This window comes from Podarcis melisellensis (assembly GCF_964234715.1).
Source record: "Podarcis melisellensis genome assembly, chromosome: 6".
Lineage (NCBI taxonomy): Eukaryota > Metazoa > Chordata > Lepidosauria > Squamata > Lacertidae > Podarcis > Podarcis melisellensis.
The window spans coordinates 44071620-44095443 of NC_138538.1; the positions used below are offsets into that span (position 1 = coordinate 44071620).

Genomic DNA, 23824 nt, shown 5'->3' on the forward strand with positions numbered 1-23824 from the left:
CGATATGCAGAAATCACCACTGATGAATTAATGAAAATGACAGCACCACAGCACAGCTGGCAAAGCTTTCTGGAGTACAGCAGCCCGTTGCTAGCCTTGAGGGCTAGCAAATTATCTGAGGCAGCTGAAGACAGAGTCTCTCTCTCTCCCCCTCCCCTGTTCAGAACAAAAATTGTTTTAAGCTGCTCTCTGATTCACATAGTGAAGGTCACACAGTGACTGCTCCAAGGCAATCAGATCAAGTCAGACAAGCAGATGTCAGACACAAAAAGATGCATTCTGCAGCAATAGCTAAGGAATGGCATTGCCTCCAGCTACAAACTGTTTAATAAGTACTAGATAAGATTGGTTAACCATTAAAATACTACTAATTTACAGCAAGATTGCTTATTATGTTATAGCCCATTACCCTCTTCATGCTCCATTTTGTTCTGAACTCTATACTAATATAGGCTGTAGCTTTGATGGGACATTACATAACTCAGACTATTTATGGTACTTATTCCACTGTTATGATTTGTGATTTTATTTTTTAAAAATAAAAAGAAACCAGTCATGTGTGTGTATGGTTACCCTTTAAATATCTTTGACACTTTAACCCAGTCTGACTAATCCAACATGTGCAGTAGTAGAAACTTCTTCCCTAAATGTAAGATACTTGACTTAAACTAAACCCACTAATTCCTCTTATCTGACCAATCTTAATCCATATCATACTTTTAGCAGCCACATCTATGTAACCTGTATTAAGCATGATTCTTATGTCTCCAGCTTTAATATTCTAAAATTAAACACTTTTAGAAAATTGTGTAAGAACACATTCAGGCCTATATGTTATAGCTACATTTTCTTTTTAGGGATAAAAACTATCAAAAGTCAGCACAGGCACGTATACATCAGCCTAATCATTCACAAAGACAAGAACAGCCTTTGAATTTGCATCTAGGCATATGGTTTGGGAAGAATTGGCAATCCCTTCTTGTTGCTAGAATGTAGTGCATATTGTATCATCAGTTTGTTTTGCATCCATACAACATTAAAAGTGTCTTAGCACACTACAAAGACTAACCCACAAAAGTATTAAATGTAGTCATATCCAAGGGTATGAAAAGCCAGGTGCTATGGGTGGCTTTTTGGCAGAGTGTAGCACAGGACTGTATTACCCAGTTTAATCTTGCAGGGCTTCACAAGAGAGGTTGCCACCACTCTTCCACATATTTGTTTTCCTACTGTGGGGGCAGGAAGCCTGTGGCCCTCCAGTTGTTGCTGGACTCGAGCTCCAACCAGCATGCCCAACAATCAGGGTTCTTGTGAGTTTTCATCCAGCAACACCTGGAGGACCACTGGTTGCCCATCCTTGCTCTACTGGGTCTCTTATGCTTCTTAGGGACATGGATGTACAGTATAGCTGTTTTCTTAAAAAGTCAGTTTCAGAGACTGGCCAACAACTAACATTTTGTTGAGTTGTGTGTTTATCAACGATAACACAAAATTTTAAAAAGTAGAACAAAATGGCTGGTGGAGGAGAGTGAGAAGTGTGAGTTAGCATTCACACAATTGCTCATTCCCCCAGTCCCAGGAGTGTTGTACAATATACCTTCACGATTTACACCCTATGCCCTTTTAAAATGTGGGGGGGGGGTTTGGACGGGGGAGGCTATTGGGTTGTTGTTTTTATTTTTGTTAGGTATTTTGTGGTTTTATATCTTGATTTTATTCTGTGAACCACCCCGAGATCCACCCCCCAAGTATAGGCGGTATATAAATTCAATAAATAATAGAATAATAATTCAACTAGGCACACAACTCATTATAGGCTTGCCATTCATTAGAGGCTTAACTAACATCTAATTTCTGTAATCTTCAATATGGTAGTTAGTTCATGTATAGTGAGCAAGCATAGGCCTTCTGTTGTAAATTGTTAGACTGTGTTTACTTGCCTGAGACTGGCTTTAACTGCTTGGAGAGTCATATTGCACTAATTTACAGGCTGCATCTAAGGCTGGAATCCCTGGAGACATTCTTTCCTCCTTGCTTTTACCATTTCCCTCTATGTAGGCTTCATTGTGCCTTGTTAAAACTGCTTCAGAGCAAAATCCCCTCTAAAATTGTTTTGGACACAACCTCTTTACGGAAACATCCAAGAAAACTAGCAGCGGCCAAGCCTCTTCCAGAGCTTAATTGCTGTTTCATTCATTCCAAATAGCAAACAACGCGTGACAGCAGAAAGAAGAAAGGGTTGAGCGTTTAGCCACTCTACATAATCGCACACTAGAACAATTTCAACCAGCATTAATCTGGATTACAGAAAGTTGCAGCATACTTTGTGGTTCATCATTTACCAAATGAACTGCTAAGGGCAGAGCATGACCTAGAGGGAATTGGCAGAACCCACTTCCTCTGTGCTGTCCAGGCTTATCTGTGTAGTGTAATGCAAAGGAAAAGTGCTTCCTGCGTGTCTCAGCTGTCAAGGACAGGACATTTGCAGCTTTTCACTAAATTAAACCCAGTAAGGGTTGTGATACTGCAAGAAGGCAATGGTGAAGGTCAACTGAGCTTATGAAGATGTGGGAGGAAGGCTAGTGAAATGCTCCACTCACAGTGTCTTACTGGAAAAGACAAGTAGGGGGGGACAGTTTAATGGGAAACTGCAGCCACCAAAACGCATATCAGGCCTGATTAATTTTATACTTTCTGTTCCTAGCACCCTTTCCTGTGCTCAGCCTCTACCCCACCCCACGTTCTTCTATGCCTCAGGCTCATGGTGCTGCACCAAAGCTCCATGAAATTTATTTTCAATGGTTAACAATGCTTCAGCAAAGAAGACTGACCCTTACTGTTTTGGTGTATAGTATACATGTCCCCAATGCTACCCATCACCTCATGCAGGAATGAAGCAGATGATGAGAAAGATTATTCATTTTTCAGCACCACTTTCAGACAACTTGAATGGGACAGAAACATAGTTCTTCCTTGTTTGGCTTTGCAGCTTTTAGATTCAATGCTGCCATGTTTCAGCTGGAGTGTAGTTTCATGCTATCTGGACATGAGCTGCAAAACAAACACTCCAGATCATCATATTCCCACGTTTCCTCACTGCCTGTCCATTTCCATCTTCCATCTCCTGTAATGGCACACTGTTTCTGCTCCTCAAGGCAGTTACTCTGGACTGAAGATGGCCTAGGTAGCTGTAATGTAACAAGCAAGCTTTTTTATGCTGCTGGTGATCTCTGGTTGCCCTGAGCATCTGTAGCTCAGTCCTCTGCTGTCAAAGCTGGAAGAGAGGATCATATTTCCTTATTTCCTCTAGTAGGCGTATTTTGTCCAGATTGGCTTCTGCAAGGGCTTTTTTTGTGACCTGTAGCTCTCTCTCCAAAGCTGGCACTTCTTTTAGCTACAAAGACAAAATAAGGAGTGGGGGTGGGGGTGAAGAGAGATAAAGTATTTTTCAAGCTGTGAACTGCAAGACACAATTTGGATAGTGAGGCATTATACCTATATTATTCAAAGAGATGACTTCCCCAGCAGGAGTACTTGCCGATCGTCTAGTCTAATAGCTATTAGCTTTCAGTGACTTTGTTTTTAATGCAGTAATTCTTATTTCAGAAAGTATTAAGTGCTTCATCAAATAAAAAAGTGGTTCATATTACACACACACACACACACACTCTTTGTGGGTTGGTCTCAAGAAAGGAAAAGCAGATTGCAATCAAGGACCATTATTCAAGTTCCTGAAAATCTGAGCACGGTTCTCTGTAGAGCAATCCCTGATTTTTCTGCCCAGCTTTTGGTTTTAAGTTTTCCATTACTATTCAAATTGTAACGTAAGCATATCAATCAAATTATGTGCAAAATAATAATAATCAACATTAGATTCATCAAGACTGAACATTAGCCCATCAATAGCAGCATCAGCATATAAGAAGAACCACGAGCTTATCTTGTCCAATATCCTGTTTCTAACAGAGGCCAACCAGATGTCCATGTGCGGCTAAGATTTTTACCGCACAATGCAAAGGCCACGGTATCTTTCATATTTAAAATAAAAATTAATGCAAAACAGCATCATATTTTGTACCAATACCATTTGTTTGGGATGTGCATGTTTGTGTATATACATATACCCCCTATACTATATTTGTACTAGTTTTGTCATTATGTAGCACCCAATGCAGGAATTGTAGCACCAAATCACAATCCTGGATTTGCTGAAGTTACAGCAAGATGAGGGATGGTGGGAAGAGAAGGCAGATTGCATAACATCAGTGGCTGTGATACAGAAGCAAGAAAGGAGAGACAATGAGAGGGGAACCGTGGTGGCTTAATATAATGGAAGAGGTTTGAACAGATCAGAAAGAAGAACATGAAGGAATTGCTTTAAAAAAAGTTTTAACAAGAGAAAATAGTGCAGATGGGTACAATACAGAGGCAAACACCCAAAAGCTAACGCAACAAAGCCTCTCTCAATTCCCTTCTCATTGTACTCAAATCTTGTATTAAACCCCCACTTTTTCCCTTTCCTTTCTCCTGTTCCATTCAAACCTTGGCTGTTGTTTAAAACTACCACATTTTTCCACTCAGTGTTTCTCCATCACTGCTCTACTCAAGTCTGTCCCTCTTGCATTATTCAGTTGCCTCATGTGTGACACAAAGGCAGGGATCCCCAAACTTGGCCCTCCGGCTGTTTTGGGACTACAACTCCCATCATCCCTAGCTAACAGGACCAGGTGGTCAGGGATGATGGGAATTGTAGTCCCCAAACAGCTGGAGGGCCAAGTTTGGGGATGCCTGCAAAAAGGAGTCCTCAAATATGGAGTGCAGCAAGCACAGGAAAAGAGCCTACACACACACACACACACACACACTTAAAAAGAATGCAAAGTAGACATTGCAAAAGAAAATGAAGCAGGTTTTACAAGCCTAAAACTGTGACAGAAAATTATCTGGGACTCTGATTTATACATGTACACAGGTTCCTAGTTCACTTTACTGCTTATCTATTAACTTTAACAGTACAATGAACTGCCAGATTTTGTTGATTTTTACTATAAGCACAGAATGTTTACAACAATACAGCTCACAGCGGAAACTACAATATTAATAGTGCTTTTCCTGAATTATTGATTGTCTATGAAATAAATCTGCAGCCTCAGAAACACTAAAAAGTAATAATAAAATGCTAAAGTAATTGTCTTTTAGAGGGAAACATTGTAAGCTGGCACTATATTGGATGTTTTCCTCTAAAAAGCAAATATTTTATTACTATTGACACAGCACTTTTTGATGTAGTTCACAATTCAGATTTCTTTATTTTGGTCATTTCGTACAACCATGATGCAAGCAAGTTAATTGTAATTTCCCTTATAGGAGGGAAAGGCCATTAATCAGGGTAAGAATGCATTTATTACTAATGAAGTTGCCTAGTATGCTAGCTTACTTCCTACCATTGCCAGAGCCATTTTTAAAAAAACCCTCCAGTCTTGGGTACCAGAGACTGAATGATTCTATTATTCATACATTAACATGAAGCAACTGTGTTGATGAAGAGTGTTTGAAGTCATAATGCAAGATGGTTATAATAGAACGTTTGTTCCTCTTTTTTTGTTGCTATCAGTGTTATCTGTTACACTCTTAATCACTTTGATATATGTATTAATATTTATTCCATTATTATGGTAACTGGTGAATATAAATATTGTATCTATTCAAAATCCTGCTTCAGATAGCAGTCTTTGCAAGAAATGCTACAGTGCTGTCTCTGAAAATCAGCAAATGACATGCTTGCCTTTGCTTCTGCAAAGAAATGTGAAAAGAGCGAAAGGAAAGGAAACTGAGATATCCAGAAATGAGTACACAAGAGCTGATATTTGTAAGTACATTAGCAAGGAAATAAACACACAGGCAGGGGCTTGCATTCCCCTCCCCTTTCCTTTAGTAACTGCAAGCTGTTAACATAGGGCATACCTGAAGTTCATCACTGCTTCCTGCTGAAACTGCAGAAATTCTCCGCTGTTTCTTAAGATCTTTCTGAAGCCTCTTCTGCATAGAAGATCCTTCCCCCTGTGCAACTGAAAAGGCATGCAGAAAACACAAGTATGATGAAATAACCTGCAAGATGTGGATGTTAAGATAAAGCCTCCAATTTTTTTTTCAGAATGAGAAACTGAAGATAAGGGAGGGAAATAACTGAGCAGCAATATCCAACAGCACATTGCAATTTTAGTCTCCCAATAAATATTTTATACGTCACTTAAATGCCATATTAATCATCTCAATGTAACGGTAGCAAGAAAAAGGAAGCTGGGGTGGGTTAAAGGTTCTAGCAGGCTTAGCTGTTTTAGCTGCAGCATCTTCCAGCCACTGCTACTGCCATTCATGGCACTGACCTTTTATACAGAACACTCCATCATCATCACAACAAACAACAACATGGTCCACTGCAAGGATTAAAGGCACAGGACCAGGAGAAGTAGGGTATATTCGAGGACTGTCATCCTGCAAAACAAAGAATATTAGCTATAAAAATTATTCTCTCCAATTTTTGCAGAAACCATATTATCAATGCAAGCATTTCCATACCCTATCCCAATAAAGCATTATTATAATACAATGGACGATCAAACCCAGTCTGAGGTCAGAATATAATGACGCCCATGCTTCCATGTATGTGAGCTGGGAGCAGGGAAGATGCAGATAACTTTTGGTGGCAGCTCTTTGCTGCCATCTGTAGTGCAATGCCACTATAGATATGTACAGTGGTACCTCGGATTAAGTACTTAATTCGTTCCAGAGGTCCGTTCTTAACCTGAAACTGTTCTTAACCTGAAGCACCACTTTAGCTAATGGGGCCTCCCACTGCTGCTGCGCCACCACGCGATTTCTGTTCTCATCCTGAAGCAAAGTTCTTAACCCGAGGTACTATTTCTGGGTTAGCGAAGTCTGTAACCCGAGGTACCACTGTAAAAGCTAAAAGGTAATGGTAAAGGACCCAGACATACAGATATGAATTTAGCTTTTGAAGGGACTAATTGAAATAGGAAAGTTGAAAGACTCTGCGTACGTATGCTAGATTGTGCATGGTCCTGAGGATTTCGGCCTATAAAATTTCATTTATTACACATCCGAAGTGATTTAGAAGATGTACTCCAAAGTTTCCTTTGCTTCAAATACCACTGCACTCTAATCAGGTAATAATGGTTCCTTTTGTATGATACAGAATTTTACAAAGGGTGGTTGTCAGGGAACTGCCACCAGGGCCGGAGGGAGAGAGCGGGCTCCGGAGGGGTCCCAGAGAGTGTCCCGGGATGGGGAGAGGCAGCCCATCTTCTGGGGAAGGGAATCAGCGTAGCACCAGTGGAGAAGGGGGGCAGATGGGGGAAGTGGCGAGGCGGTCCCATGACTCCTTGCCTGGGACCAGTGGGGAGAGTAAGGGTCCTCTGCTGCCCACAACCTCCTTGCGCAGAAGGCTTTCGCGCAGAGAGAGTAGGAGGAGACTAGGCGTCAAAGAGCTTCTTTGCTGGAAGAAGTTCAAGAAACGCCCACTGACGGATTCTGCCAGCGATTGAGACAGCCACGGGTGAGTGGCTGTCCGGACAGAAAAGGTTCACTCAGGCAACCCAGCCAGGTGTTGCACCGGTTTACGCACGAGCAACCCCTAGAACCATTACAGTGGTGGAATATTTTAAAGTCTATATTATAACTGAGGAAAGCAAAGCACACAAGATTTGTTTATTTTCAGTATCTTGCCTTTCCAAGGCTGAAAGAGGCCATCAGGAAACCTGAACAAGACTGATGTCATGAGTTAAGTATGCCCTTTTTATCAGTTCCCAGAATGAAGAGCAATTAGCAGTCTTCTGAGGTCACCTGTTAAATTTTTAACAACTCACAGTGCTAGTTACATAACTCATGACAAAACATCAAAGAGTTAGATTATGAGGGCTCTATACATGGTCCAAGTTTCTATCTTAATAGGGTTAGAGTGTGGGGTGGTGGGGGTGGAAGACTAAAAATACAATGTCTACCAGTAATCCCTGTTCACATGTTTACTGACATTCCTGAAGAACACTAAAAGGACAGTGACGCAGGATGTACCTTTGCAGAAGGAATGTTCATTCTTTTTCAGCAATACTTGTTCCTCTGTATACTTGAAAATGTGAACATACATAGTAATATCTACACTTCCTCCCAATCCATTCTAAAAGCTAATGTACACATTCTCCCACCTTCAGTGTAATCTTGGTGTCCACAATTTCAATCTTCATGGGAATAACTTCAGGGATCACCTCATCCTCAAGGAAGGGTCCAAGGCTGGAAACAAAGGATGTCAGCAGCTCTGCACGATAGCTATGAATCAGCATGTGGAAAAAACCATTCTGAACAGCCAGAGGTGAATGCACTGCAGCACTTGGTCCTATTTCATATTGTAAAGACACTTCAGGCTGGGTCAGGTTAGTTTCACTGGTTTGAGGTCTCTCCGAGTTTAGCTCTCCTAAAAGTATAAGGTGGTTATAGCATCAGTATTCTATAGCTTACAATGTTGATAATTCTCCCATCCTCTCCCCCTACTAAAACTGTTTAACTAATGCCATTAATTCTATCAGCTAGCGCAGGGATGGCAAAAGCTGTTAGATTCTGATTCTTATCAAGCCCAGTCAGCATGGGGAATGGTCAGGGATGAAGACAGCTGTAGTTCAGTGAGATCTGAAAGGGCCAAAGGTTAGCCACACCTTAGCTAGTGGAAGGCACTATTACTGTTCCGAGGCTCCAAGCAGCTAGATTAAATCAATTTTGCCTTGGATCATCAGCCTCCCTAATAGAAATTATAACTACAGACATGGAAGATGGAATAATTTAATATGACCCCAAACTGTTTACAGTGCAATCTTGTAACATAAACACAGAAGTAAACCCCAGTGAGTTCCGTGGGGCTTGCGCTCATCTAACTGGATATATTTTCTTGCTTTCAGCAGTCTTATATTAATGGAAAATTTATGTGTATTTGATTATCTAAAGCATTCAGCTTTATTTATACAAAATGAAAGCTCTCTTTGATAACTAGCCCTGAGCTTTGTAAAACTGGCTTCTCAAACTAAGGTTCCCTCTCTATTATTCTTTTGAACAACCCGTCCTCCCAAGTATATTACCAGCTTAATTCCATCCTATTATATCTTGTGCTCTCTAGTGGCCAAAAGATATACAACAAGGGGCCCAAATTAAGTTCAATTCCATTTTTAAAATGGAAACTTGTGCTACTAAAATAATCTATTTTAAGAGTCTGAAGCCATGTAATTTTGCCAGAGACATCACACTGCTGTCTTACATCTACACCGCCTTCTGAAATCTAGCAGTGTCCCTTAACTCTCATTAACCACATCCTGACACACTCAATATTAGAGATGAGGACACAGCATCTCTTTAAAAAAAATTAAAAATTGTCCCCGACCTTTCCCCAGCCTTTTTCTGCCTTCTTCACCACACATATTCCACCTTTTTACATTTTTGACTGTTCAGCAGAATAATGTGTCTGCTATTGGTAGAAAAGACAGGAAATAGTGAATAATACTTCAGCTTGGGGAAAGAGACATAACTCAGTGGTAGAGCATGGAGCTTTGCATACAGAATGTGTCAGGTTGAATATCTGGTATTTTCAGATAGGACTGGGGAAAGACTCATGCCTGAAACCCTGGACACACCTGCCAGTCAGTGCTGACAAACTTGAGCAAGATGGACACTTGTGTAAACCTATCACAAAACCTAGAAGTCAGAGTTGTAGATCTATATCCCAGAGAAGTTTATACGGAAAAAATAGTGTTTTTTCCCTTCTATGTAAGACTGGAAGGCAAACACCCCACATAGGCACCAAGACTCCTGACTGTATTGTACAGGCAAAAACAGATCTCTGTACATGCATCAAAGCTACTGAACTTTACCTTGGTCAGTAACATACCTGTACAGTCACCTTGCAGAAACTGCCACATACTTAGATTTCCTAGGTGCGCAGGAGTTAGCTCCATAACCTGAAGGGCAAGTCCCATATCATCTCCTTTCGTCTCTATCACACAGTTTATTTCTTTCATTTTCAACACCAAGACAGATACCTAAAACAGCAAGCCATAGAACAAATGAGTGCTGCAGCCTCTCTCTCTCTAACTCCTCAAGGAAATAATATTTAAAAGAACATCTGACCATCTGGGGGCTGGAGTCTGGTCCGCTGGGAGAAGCTGAGCTGTTGATATATGTTGATTCTCTTTCCTCATCTGCCATTGGGCTTGACCTGTGGCCTGCATCATCAAGGACTTGGGGAATGTGCCCAAGGGTAAGAGGATCCAGGCTAGACTCTGAAGAAAAATCAAGAAGTTCAGTAATTACTATATAATTCTTATAGCACTTAAACAGGAATGTCAGAATCCTGAAACATCTAAAAAGACTACACACTTGGACTGGATTAATTTTAAAAACGTAAATGCCCCATAAGGAAAATTGCATTTCTAAGTAAGAGCTTATGTGCCAGGCAATTTACTGAAAATTTTAGTGGAAGGCAGGGGAGCCAATTTTTGCTTATTTCCCTCTGCAGTGCTCAGCACCACTCCCCATGCTGTTCCACAGCATTTCCAATCCTTTGGAGAATATTTCTGGGAGACAGGGGGTGTTGCAAGGGGAAGGGGAAATGGATGAAAATTGCCTCTTCCACCAGCAGGATCATCATCATCACCATCATTTTTTATTTGTATGCTGCCTTTCCACAGTTAAAAAAACAATGCTCAAGGCGGCTTACAGCATGACAAGAGTTACATAATTACAAAAGTCATAAACAATAAATAAACCACATTAAAAAAATACACAACCAAATGGGAAACAATTTCCACATAAATCAAAATCTAAGAATACAGCATTAATATCACAGTTTAAAATGACATAGGTAAAAATAAGAGCAATTTTAACAAAAACAAAACAAAACAGAGCCCTCTCTGCCCAGCAGCAGCAGCAGTGGTAGCAGTTCTTATAGGCCTGTCAGGCCCCGCCCCAGGCCAGGTGGTGAGTGGCAGCACTGGGGCCCTCAGGCGCTGAGCAGGGGATATCTCCACAGGATCAAAAGACTTCCATTCACCAAAAGCTAAGCTTGGATCCAGCCCACAGTTTGCATTAGAACCCCCTTCTCCAACCATCACAGTACCAATTCTATGATGAATTTCCCACAAGCCATCCCACCTAGTTATTAAAAAGTGTCTTTTAATTACACAAATGCTGTTTTGGTACAAATTATACCCCCAAAAGACCCTGATGTTGGGAAAGATTGAGGGCACAAGAAGAAGGGGACAACAGAGGAGAAGATGGTTGGACAGTGTTCTCGAAGCTACAAACATGAGTCTGACCAAACTGCGGGAGGCAGTGGAAGACAGGAGTGCCTGGCGTGCTCTGGTCCATGGGGTCACGAAGAGTCAGACACGACTAAACGACTAAACAACAATACCCTCAAATAAAAAACCCAAGTATTTTATAACTTATTTGATGAATTCATAAGGGGGGAGTGCAAGGTTAATTCTCATTACCAGGTTCTAAAAGCATCACAAAACCATCACTGCCATCGCTATCCACCGACAACCTATCACTGCCATCTAGAGAGCTGGTATCAAAGGAATGTTGGGATGCAGTCCTTTTCATGGAGAAGAAACGCATTCGTCCACTACTGCCTCCCACTGGAGTCAACGGCCCCTCTTCAGTCTTCGGTGTGGGATCCCTAACAACAAGCACAGATCAAAGCTGTTTGGTATTACTGGATTAGATGCAAAATTATAATTGAAAGATGCCCATCATTATGATAGCTGGTACATAGTAAGAGGCACTATATATTGGAGGGAGTGTGGCATAAGGTGTTTTGTACAAAGAAATAAATTGAACTCTCTGCCCACAGACTTCCCTGTTATTGCAAGCTAAGCCCATCTACTGTCAGAACTGGATGAACACATTTTTCTCTTGTGGCCATCTTGACATTATTCCTACATGCAGTGCTCTATTGGGAACCACTTGGTTACATAAGAGAAAGAGAAAGAAGGTGCATTTGAGGACACTAGTGAGGTAGAGCTGGCGAGGGAACCTGTGGCTCTCCGGATATTAGAATAATAGAACTGTAGTGTTGGAAGAGTGCACAAGGGTCATTCAGTCCAACCTCCTGCAATGCAGGAATGTTTTGACCAATTTGGGGCTCGAACCCACAACCCTGCGATTAAGCGTCTTGTGCTCTACAGACTGAGCTATCCCAGGGAGTCCTACAGAATACAAGTCCCATCAGGGCCAGACAGCAATGTCCATGGTCGGGTATCATTTGTTGTTGATATTGGGAAAGATGGAGGGCACAAGGAGAAGGGGACGACAGAGGATGAGATGGCTGGATGGTGTTCTTGAAGCTACCAGCATGAGTTTGACTAAACTGCGGGAGGCAGTGGAAGACAGGAGTGCCTGGCGTGCTCTGGCCCATGGGGTCACGAAGAGTCGAACACGACTGAACGACTAAACAACAACAACAATATCTGGAGGGCTATAGGTTCCCAACCTCTGGTTAGTGGCTGATTCTACCTCCTATTCCAGTGACCCAAGTGTCTGGGGATGAAGGTCAGCCTTTGTCCACTCTCTGGTGAATCCCAAATTGTTACATGTTTATCTCACAAAAGTCAATGGCAGCCATTGAGAACTGAGCCATTTCCCCATCTTCATAGGCTAGCTCCATCATCTGCATATCCCTGCCCAGGTGATGATCTACCTTGGAATTGAGTGTACTTTGAATGAAAAAAATTACAAGAGATGTGGAGACCTTTGATTTCTGTATCCGGCAAATACATTTTATCTGGCATTTATTCTACTTTCCATAAAACTATTCCCAACACCATAAATAAAACTCAAGTGTGAAAAGCCGCTATCATAGCACTTACAGAATGGCTACATAGGTGACTAGAAAATTACTTACTTAATTTGGGGGTGGACAAACATCTTCTGCATTGTGGAAGCCATCTTTTCCCTACTTAAGCTGAAAGCATCTTTTGTCATTGACATGGCCTCTTTGGTGAGGTCCATGGTCACATGCAAGGCTTCCTTGGTGGCACCCTTAGTTATATGCAGTGCACTAGATAACTCCAGCTCCATGCTTTTCAGAGGGATTAGCTCCTCTTGTCCATTTAGAGAAACTTGTATGCCACCTAAAGGATCTACAAAGGAAGATGGACTAGAAGGAAGACCTTGAGGAGTTGGAGAAAAATTTTCAAGCTCACTTGGTCTTTCTGCACCAAGGACTTCTTCAGCTTCATGTGCTTCTTCTATAGGACCTCGTTCTACTGCGGTTTCTCCTACTAGGGCTCCGTCACTCTGGGATTTTAGCATTCCATCTTGCAATGCCACCACACCATCTGTGCTATCAATTCCACTATCTTCTAGTACTTTCATGGGGCTGCCATCTTCCTTCTCTGAGCTAGCGCCTGATCTCAGCTCTCTGCCTTCAGCTACCAGTCCCTCCCTGCTCTCTGAAGGGGAGAGTTCAGATTCTATAAGGCTTGTAGTATCTGAGTCAACAGACCTAGGTTCCAATGCAGAATCTGGAGTAGGATGCATTAGCAAGGCCAGCTCAGCACTGCCGAACATGACGCCCATACAAGTGCTTATGGAATCTAGAGGGGACCCAATTATTTCCTGAGTGTCTTGGGTCAGCTGCTCTTGAAATGTCAACAGAACTTCTTTCATCCTAAGTAGCATCAAATACTGGTAGTGGTTGAGTCGCACCTTCATGTGTGCACTTGAATACAGAAGAACATGGACATCTGCAGATACTTCCACATCATCAACATTTCCTTCACCATTAACAATGTGGTTTTCTTCTTCCAAGACTTCCTTTGTCTCTGGGGCGAGGTAGATGCTTTTCAAATCCTGCTCAGTCTTTGATCTTTGGCAGAACTGCTCTTCTCTGGAAAGGTGCTGATGTTTGGCATGATTACTAAAGCTAGCGGAAGGTTTGATTTTAGCTGGTGAGGCAGAAGAGACATGCGGCACTGATGCTTGAGCTACCTCCCATCTCTTTGGGAGGCAGGCCCAGACACAGAGTGGAAATGGGTGAATAAAGTTAAGGGCTTTGCCTTTTGAGCTCTTTGCTCCCTCAAAGTCCAACGAGAGCTCAGCGAAATTGAAAGACCAAAGGTCTTCAGAAGCGGAGGACTTGCCGGGGGAAAGGGGAAAGTCTGCATGTTTCTGGGCTTTAGTGTCCACTTGGTAAGCATGACGTAAAAAGAGGGTGTGCAGGAGGCTGAAGTTATCCTGAAATTTAGGGAACTGGGTGTAGCTGGAGTGGAAGAATTCTGAAGAAGCAAATTTACGGAACAGGTTCTGGAGAGCTAAACAACTGCAGTGTGGAGCATGCCTTGTGTTGGTAGCTGTTATTTCTGATGCGCGAATGGATAGGCATTGGGGACGGTCCCGGTGATCGACCACTTTCTTCTCCACCGGGATGTTTAGCTACAATTGGGGGGGGGGGGAAGATGAAAAATGATCAACATAGACATGCAAACTATCCTATATCCTCAGCTTGAAAACATAACAGTTATCTCTTCTTTGGCAGATGTTAATAAAAAAAATATACTTTTAAATAATTTCATGGCTGAGTCAGAAATTGATCTGGTGTAGCACACTGAAGGAACTATAGTCGTGTTTGGTAAAATAATTACTGCAACTGGTGAGAAGGCTCTGAGCCAGCCTTCCCCAACCTGATGTCCTCCAAATATTCAATACTGTGCTACATATTCTGATTACTGAAGCACTAGTACTTTCCTCTTAACTAGGGGCTTTCATGATTTGCCTCAATATTAGCACCAGTGAAAGCTGCCAACCTTCCACAAGCTGCGTAGAGAAGGATAAATAGCAAAACTATAGTTTCAAAAAGCCAGAAGTTGTTCCCCTCAGCCACCCGCCCTCCTTGTCTCATGAGTTCCCTTTTACCTCATTCAAGTCAGAGCAGAAGAAAATACCTTGAGCATGAAGCCATCCAGTCTGACATCAATGTGCTCATCCTGCTTGCCAGAATTCTCTAGTTTGTATATAGCTTTGAATTGCTGTAAACTGCGATAGAGATCAAGGCAAAACAAGTTCACCCAGAGCATGCTTACTGTGTCCAAAGTGAATATCAAACCATTCAGCTGCAGGTACAAATTTGGGCATGGGACTAGAGAGAATGAAAAAAAGGACAAGTTAGCCTTCCAGTAGTTTTGGCAGCACTAGATAAAGGGGGAGGGCAGGTTAAGAGCTGCATGTGTGTTACAACACAACATCTAATTTAGTATCTGGCCTCTTACAACAATCCATTTTGAAATACCTTACGGTTCTATAAGGGCCTATTACTGTGACCCTGCCATTTTTTTTCTAGTTTAAATCCATCAGATACATTCTGGACCTCTCTGGCAATGTCTATCGTCTTGATTACTCCATGTACCGTATTTTTCGCTCTATAAGACGCACCAGACCACAAGACACACCTAGTTTTTGGAGGAGGAAAACAAGAAAAAAAAAATCTGAATTTCAGAAGCCAGAACAGCAAGAGGGATCGCTGTGCAGTGAAAACAGCAATCCCTCTTGCTGTTCTGGCTTCTGGGATAGGTGCACAGCCTGCATTCGCTCCATAAGACGCACACACATTTCCCCTTACTTTTTAGGAGGGAAAAAGTGAGTCTTATAGAGCAAAAAATACGGTAGTTAATTTGACAATTCCTTTTTTGAAGTCAGCTGTATTACTGGTTTTCAACAACATCCAGGGCAAAGTAAATGGGATGTAATCTTGGACCCAGCTGAGAGGAAGCAAAACCTGCTTCTCACTGAAGGCACAAGGAATAGGAAACAGGTTTTGCCTACGCCCCAGTTTATGTCCTCGGGTGCATGCCTTTACTTTCTTCCATAGCATTCTGGCTGAGAAAGGTATTCTTGTGCTTCCACCACCCCAAGCAGAAGCTGGATTGAAGAATGGTGCAAAGGGAAGGAGATAATGCAGCAGCGATGATTCATCCTTTTCCCTCCAGAATGAATACAACTTCTCGGTTGGAAGGGAGGGGGGTAATTATTCACCTCCTCCACAGGGCCTTGAAGCTGTCTTTGGTTCAGATAAGCAGGGTAGATCCAAGCTCCCCAAGCCCTCCCTGCCTTGCTCCAACAATGGTATGCCTCCAATAATACACAGAAGGACAGGGAATAGAGATTCAAGAAGTAGAAGGGTGTTGACAGAAGCAGTAAGTGTGAGTAAATAGCAGGATGCAGAAGAGACTTTTCACCTCCCCTCCCTCCCACTTACAACACTCTCCATTACCAGTGTCACTTTGCATCCAATTAGCTCAAATATTTTGCAGGAATTAAATCTCCACAACACCCACAGTGAAATAAAGGCCACACAAGGCCACACATGTTATCAGAGATTAGTGGCAGATATTTAAGAAAAGAAACTGGCAAAATCTAATTAAGTGTGAGGGAAAGAAGAAAGGAGGCATGGATTGCTGAAGGGATTAACACTCAGGGCAAGCATGGGGGGAGGGGAAGCCTCCCCCTCAACCAGCTTCTAATCTAATCTGCATTGGGACAACAACCTCTGGCTCTTCATTTCTCCCTCTCTGCTGGCTGGGTGAAAATGTGGTATCATTTCTTATTTACTGAAACAGTTTCTTCCAAAGGGTTGGAATGCTTTGAAGAAACAAAAAGTGGTATCACATTTTCTTCACACATTTTTTTTAAAAAGGGGAACTGAGCTAGGAAGATCTCTCTCATCTCTGATGACCAAACTAACTGTTGGGATTCCTCAATCTCCTCATAGGCTTTCTTAAGGCAAATTTCCAAACCTGAAGAAAGATACAGCTTCCTCAGAATGCAAAAGCAAATAAAGAGAAATAATATTGTAAATTAGACAAATAGAGCCAAACTATATGATAGGTTAGCTCCATATCTGTGCCATCAAGTGTAGCTATTTGCTAGGGAACATAGGAGTCCTTTCCCAGTCCTACCTGGACACCTTTTGTATGCAAACCATGTGTTCCACCATAAGAACTAAGGTCCTTTTTTTGTTTTAGAATTTATACAAAATGCCAGTGCTGGCACATACACAAACACCCCAGTATGGATCAGGACCCTGGTGTGGGAGGTTTTAAGCCTTTGTCTCCCAACAGTGGTCTCAGTTCAGATTGATTTCCCCACATCAAGTATTTGCATAGGAAAAAAGCTCCCACTGAAGTTAACAGAAGTTTTTCATATGCTAATTGCCACCATTTAAAAAATCTATAGTTTCTTAGGGTTTTCATAGTACAGTTCCTAATTCCACACACACTCTCTAGTCCTCCTCCTCCCTCCCCCTACCCCCCTGCACCCCATTTTTATAGTTACAACATTTTAATTTCCAATGTCCAGTTGATTGGTGAGTTATACACTATTCAGAATCACACATTCAGAGAGGGGTTAGGATTAATGAATGTAAGTGCTGTGTTGGGGTTAGGTTGGAGAAGTTGTGTCCCCCACTTCTTCTGCTTGTGGGTATTACTCAGTGAATAGTTCCAAAAATGTACTCCAAATCTCTTGGAAGCTGAACTCTTCAAGCAGTTTATGGATCAGAATTTTCTGAAGGGTTGCTAGTTGCAGGAGGTTTCGTATCCAGTTTTCTGTGCTTGGTGTGGCCCAGGCTTTCCAGTGTTGGATAATTATTCATTTTGCTGCTAGTGTGGAACCATCCATCTTGACCTTTTGATAAGATTCACCTGACAGGTATGTCACTGCATGGTGTCTCCTTTTGAAATGGTTTTGTCCAGCACCAAATTATTCTCATTCCCAGAAGAGTTTGATACTGGGCAGTTCCAAAAGAGTTGAGCTAGGCCTGCTTGTGGCAGCTTACACTTCCAGAAGTCATCTGTGGCTGTAATGCCCATGTGCTTCAGATGTTTTGGTGTCCAGTAGGCTCATAGGAGTATTTTATGCTGGGTTAACATGGGGCTCTTCCACATTGTGGAGCTTCTATTTCTTTGCACCGATTTGAATTGAGACAATAGCAGTGGCAAAGGATTATACTTTCATGCTAGCAATTTGTATTTTAAAAATGTTGCATTCAAGTGCAGAGATATGGAGGTAATTTATCATCTAGTTTGACCTGTAGACTCCTGAGTAGATGTAGAATAGTTACCTGGAAAATCTGGATTGTCTGGGAAGTAGTACTCAGTGAACTCAATATGAATAGCTGAGGTATGATCAGGAAGATTCAGCAGTTTCCTTCTACATGAGAGCAGGGTTGAGGGTTTCTTACTATGTTGTCCAGCTGTGGAAACCTGAAAAACAAGGAGTTGTGGATTCTCATTCAAGAGTAAAAATAATGACGGTCTGAAAACAATAGAAAACAGTGTACAAAAGACAGTGATTTGGCCTTGTGGTGCCCAAGGTCTAAAAGACAGAAGAACTGTTTCTCTGAAGCACTATTTCAATCTAGAATCTCAAAAATTAAAAGCCCTGAAGCTGAAAAACATGAGCTGAAACAAGTCAATAGCAAAAAATGATATATTATATGACCATATTACAGTAGTATATTTTCTCTCTTTGAGGCAGAGTAATCAGCTATTTCCTTCTTTGGAAAAACAACAAACACCTGAATATGTGGTAACAAAGGCAGCAGCTTAGATTGGAAAATATTTACTAAGAGATCTACTTTCAGCCACAGAACAACGTTTGTGCTGATATTGTTTAAGATCAAATAAAAAAATGAACATGTATTGGGCATTTGTACTGTACTTTAAAAAGCATAAAGAAGTGAGCAAGTGTCTGAACCTATGGTTTGGTTCACAAGTCAGGAAGAATGAGCAAGTAACAATGTGGCAGCAGATACTCTATCAATAACTGTACCTGATGAATATCCAAATCATCAACTCGGACAACCACACAGCTAGATCGGAGTCTATTCCATGCAGGCCGCTGGAGTCCAAATAGGATAGGTGATGGCATGCTTGCTTGAGGTATCCCTTTCTCTGGTGAGCTTGTTTGAGAACTAGAAAGACCATCTTAAAGACATTTTTCAGTCATCAGAACAGGCAAAATTCTCTTTCAAACACAAAATTTAACAAGGTAGTCCTCCCCCCTCCCCCAATTCTGTATTGATATGGAACACTGGCTTTGAAGCAAATAATACAGCATGGAAAAAATGTAATACCTTGAGAAAACACAGTAGGCTCTTCCAATCAATAATTTGTACTTAAAAAGGAAACCAATCATGGTTCTTGGAAACCCTGCCTACTACTCTAGATTCAGGGACTTTGGTGAAAACTCAAAAGCAGGGAGCCACAGACTGTGGCTTGACTTCCCAGCTATTATTTATCATGGCCACTAACTACTCCCATTAAGGAAAGCCCTGCTATGTAGCATTTGGGGAGGGAGAAAAACAGAGAGACAGGAATTGGTGTCTGAGTGATGCAACAAAACTTTTTAAAGTGTTGGCCCTAGCCAAGGAGGACCATTTGGGTCCTACTTCAGGAACCAAAGCATCTTGGACCAGCATGGTTACCCCTCTCATTTTCAGCACATGCCAGAGGTTTCACAGAAAGGGCAAAAACTTTGCTCTCACTTTGCACTACAATTTGTAGAAAGAAAAACATTGGAGTTCCTTGCACCACTTCCCCCTTTCCCAATGCCTGCACAGGTGCTGGGGAAGCCCTAATTTTCTCAAGTGGTCTAGAGCAGGCACTCAATGATCACACCATAAATTGCAGCAAGAGATTCCCACATCCACAAAAGAATGCTCATTCACCCTAATTATATTCAGGTAGGGAGGCAGCAGCAGGATACCCTCTGCCCACAATCTCCCTCAGTTCCCAGACCCAAGAGGGGGAAAAGTAGGTAGAAATTGAAAACCACTCTTTTCCTAGTAACCCCCAAACAAAATACATGGTGGGTCATGAAAACTGGTTTGTTCTCTTTTGCCACAAGTTGACTACCTCTTCCTTACCCTAAGGTGGTGGATGAGCAAGACTCTGTGCCAAATCTTTTAACACTCCAATATGCTACAATGTTGATGGAAGAAGAAGAAGAAGAAGAAGAGTTTGGATTTGATATCCTGCTTTATCACTACCTGAAGGAGTCTCAAAGCGGCTAATATTCTCCTTTCCCTTCCTCCCCCACAACAAACACTCTGTGAGGTGAGTGGGGATGAGAGACTTCAAAGAAGTGTGACTAGCCCAAGGTCACCCAGCAGCTGCATGTGAAGGAGAGGAGACTCAAACCCAGTTCCCCAGATTATGAGACTACCGCTCTTAACCACTTCACCACACTGGCTCTCAGGAGGGAAGTAAATTTTCCTTCCCACCTTCCCAGAAAGGAAATGGCCAACGGCTTGGGGGCAAGAAGAGGTGGTGCAGCTTGGAACAACTGCTGGCCCCATGTATTATCTTAGATGGTTACTTGGGAAAGGAGGGAGGAGGCTGTTGACACAGCTGACCTAGCAAGTTGGTTTGGGGAACTCTATTCAGAAATCTTTCCAGAATTAAACCTTTGTTTTATTCTGGTCTCAGACCTAACTTTTGCAATGTTCAACATGGCACATTAGTAACTGTAGAACTGTGGCAGGTGGAGGATTCAACAGGAGTTTACAGAACACAGGGTTACCCATATTTTGAGGGTCACATGTCTTCTCAAAAGTCCCCAGAAGTTGGTGAATTCATGATTAAGCAAGTATGAAAGATATGTATTTTGTGTTACCTGGTCTCTTTTTGAAGGGAGAATCTTTTCCTGTGGTTTTGGAGAAGGCAGAGCTAATTTTTTCACCATGTTTTGCCATCTTGCTTTGGAATTCTTTCACCAGCTTTTCTGCCCACTGTTCCCGGGTTTCCATGGCCTCACAATACTGCACCCAGTGTTTGCAGCTGTCTCCTGAATAATACAGTAGGTTAATATTGAAAGGACCACTGTCTCTCAACTGCACAATGATCCATTCTGCAATTGCTCTACTGTACTCTGCACAACCTTCCTCAAACAGCCAAAGCATTCGTTTTCCTTGTTAGTCGCATAGTTCAGTTTTCAGATGGGAGAGTTTGTCTCCTTTTAGTACCACTCATCGCATAGGTGAACAAATTTTGCCATTTGAGTTTCAAATTCAAAAGCTTTTCAAAGCTGTATCTCTGCTCATTGTTTTATGTCAGGGAATTTCTGCACAATTTTTAGCACAATGAAAGTACAACCATTACTACCTTGTTGCACTCAGTTCTTTCAAATCTTCCCTTGACAGTGAATTCCTATATCACAGAAACCATATTTGTTGAACATTGGATTCACTATATTCTGCTCCTTAGTATTATGACTGCTATGAAGAATGTTGTTGCAATTAGTGCAATCTCAGCAATGTTCTGCACATTGAGCCCTGCTAAAAACAACCTATAAACCTCAATCAGAAAGACCATGTATGCCTTTCCACACATCTTTTGTGCACCATCCCTCCTCTCCCTATCCATTCCATGGTGGTGATAGGATAATGTTGGTACTGGAGAAGTTTATTGCAGCAGCACACCGACAAAACTAAATTGAGGTAGACTGGCTAAAATTCCAGTTCTTAGTCATTAACACTGTTTAAATTACAAATGAGACTCACGGAATGTTCTTACCTGCCCAGTGGAAAGGATAATAGTCAAAGGCCAACCTCCTAAATGTTAGTTGCATTGCACCTCCCATTATTCCATGTTTGGAAGCACCTATGGGAAAATGAAAAAAACATATTTTTTTTTGGTCTTTTACTAGTCTTACACCAGGAGAATCAGAAACAAACTGTGCAGGTGAGCATTCTTCTTTGAGTGATACTTCTTTGAGTCCAGCATTCTCATATAGGCTGAAGAGAATGCCAGATCACAGTGCTGTAGTCACTGCACTGCTTTGGAGAAGACAAGTTCTTCACCAGCAGGGATTCTGTCCTATTTATACTACAAAATTGTCACTCCTTGAGCTTCTGCCTATATTCCGACTGCTTCCAGAGGAGTGGATTAACAGCCAATACAGCAATTCTGGACAACTTCCAGAGTAGTTCACTGGCCCCTAACATCCTCTGGGATTGTTAATTGGAAATCTATGTGAATCAGTGGCCTGTGTAGACCAGCTTTCACCAGCTGTAGCTGAAAGGCTTGTTGAGCCCTAAAGATGTGCGGTCCAATACACATTTATATATTTTATTGTACCTTATGGAAGCTTTCTAAAGAATACAGTTCAAACATCTTTTTAAAAAATCTGTTTTACAGATAATCTAACCTATTATCACTGGCCCCGACAACAAAATTCCTCCAATATACCGACACTATGAAGTATTAAACATATATACCGGGCCTCTAGTGCCACTGGATAGAGATACTAGTTTCTCAAACATCTACACGGCTGTAGCTAATGAAATTGCTGGGAAATATGCACTAACTGTGGGAAATAAAACAAAGAAAACAAATTGGAATAATGCTGAAGAAATAGAACTCAGGTAAAAGAACTAACTACATATTTTTGAGACATGTTATTCTAATAATAAAGAGTCTGTCAGTGATGTGGGGGAAAGGGATATACAGTGGTACCTTGGTTTAAGAACAGCTTAGTTTATGAACAACTTGGATTAAGAACACTGCAAACCTGGAAGTACCGTATTTTTCGCTCTATAAGACGCACCAGACCATAAGATGCACCCAGTTTTTGGAAGAGGAAAACAAGAAAAAAAAATTCTGAATCCCAGAAGCCAGGTCAGCCAGCGGGATCCCTGCGCAGGGATCCCGCTGGCTGTCCTGGCTTATGGGATAGCCGCACGCAGCCTCTCCTGGGCAAGGGAAAGGCCCCGAAGAGCCGTACACACGCTCCATGTGGCTCTTTAAAGGGAGCACTGATCAGAGCCTCCCGCCTGCATTCGCTCCATAAGACGCACACACATTTCCCCTTATTTTTAAGGAGGGGGGAAGTGCGTCTTATAGAGCGAAAAATACGGTAGGTGTTTTGGTTTGTGAACTTTACCTTGGAAGCAGAACATGTTCCTGTTGAGTGTGTTCCATTTGTAAATTGAGTCCCCTGCTGCTATGGGAAAGCACGCCTTGGTTTAAGAACACTTTGGTTTAAGAACAGACTTACGAAACGAATTAAGTTCATAAACCAAGGTACCACTGTATAGTAACAATAGCAACCACTGCAGATGAAGAACACCCACCCGGGAATAGGATTAAAACTAGGACAAACCAAAATAGCAAGATGGTTCCTCAAGGAGGTAAAAATTGTTTCAAGTAAAGAAAGATCACCAGAAAACTCAAGAGAAAATTCACCAGATTAATTTAGTTGAATTACTCCAGATTTTCCCAGCCAGGATTCAAAAGCCATAAGAGACCAGATGAATTTGAAAGCAATCAAGTTATTTTCAATAAGATCAAGTGTCTGTTCTATTTGCTTATGTAAATTGCTTTTCAACTTCCACCAGTGTCCTCAGAAAACCATCCAAACCAGTCTGGTTACTTCAGCTCAAAATGAAAATGAAAATCTCAGGATGGAACTACCTATTACCTCAGCAAAAACAGATCCCCAAGCTCATGTTTACTAACGTAGAAGAAGGGTAATTTGTCAGGAAGCATAATAGGGCAGGAGAGGGGGTGCTTAGATATTATCCCCACCTTGGTTATTCTTCCTTTAGCCCAAACATACTTATGGTTTCAAAGCCTGGTTTGGGAGTGGATGAGAAATGATTAAAAATATGTGAGGAAGATCACTGGCAGAGAATGATAAATAACTGGAGTAAGAGTAAAGCACTTTGTCCCACCCACCAATTTTCTCTGGAAGTGCCTCTTGCATAATT

General features: G+C 41.8%; 1 protein-coding gene across 1 annotated transcript in view; it reads right to left on the bottom strand.

The window, feature by feature from the left end:
• Nucleotides 1-2901: 2901 nt before the first annotated feature.
• BLTP3A (bridge-like lipid transfer protein family member 3A) overlaps nt 2902-23824 on the bottom strand; it is a 56267-nt gene continuing 35344 nt past the window's right edge. The window contains exons 9-21 of the mRNA XM_081915536.1: nt 21630-21716; nt 20731-20901; nt 18886-19040; nt 18176-18317; nt 15003-15196; nt 12962-14493; nt 11550-11737; nt 10186-10337; nt 9947-10097; nt 8223-8488; nt 6387-6495; nt 5965-6068; nt 2902-3394 (exon numbers count right to left, since the gene is read on the bottom strand). Of these exons, the coding sequence (XP_081771662.1) occupies nt 3269-3394; nt 5965-6068; nt 6387-6495; nt 8223-8488; nt 9947-10097; nt 10186-10337; nt 11550-11737; nt 12962-14493; nt 15003-15196; nt 18176-18317; nt 18886-19040; nt 20731-20901; nt 21630-21716 (3377 nt within the window). The 3' untranslated portion in view covers nt 2902-3268. The remainder of the gene's footprint in view (nt 3395-5964; nt 6069-6386; nt 6496-8222; nt 8489-9946; nt 10098-10185; nt 10338-11549; nt 11738-12961; nt 14494-15002; nt 15197-18175; nt 18318-18885; nt 19041-20730; nt 20902-21629; nt 21717-23824) is intronic.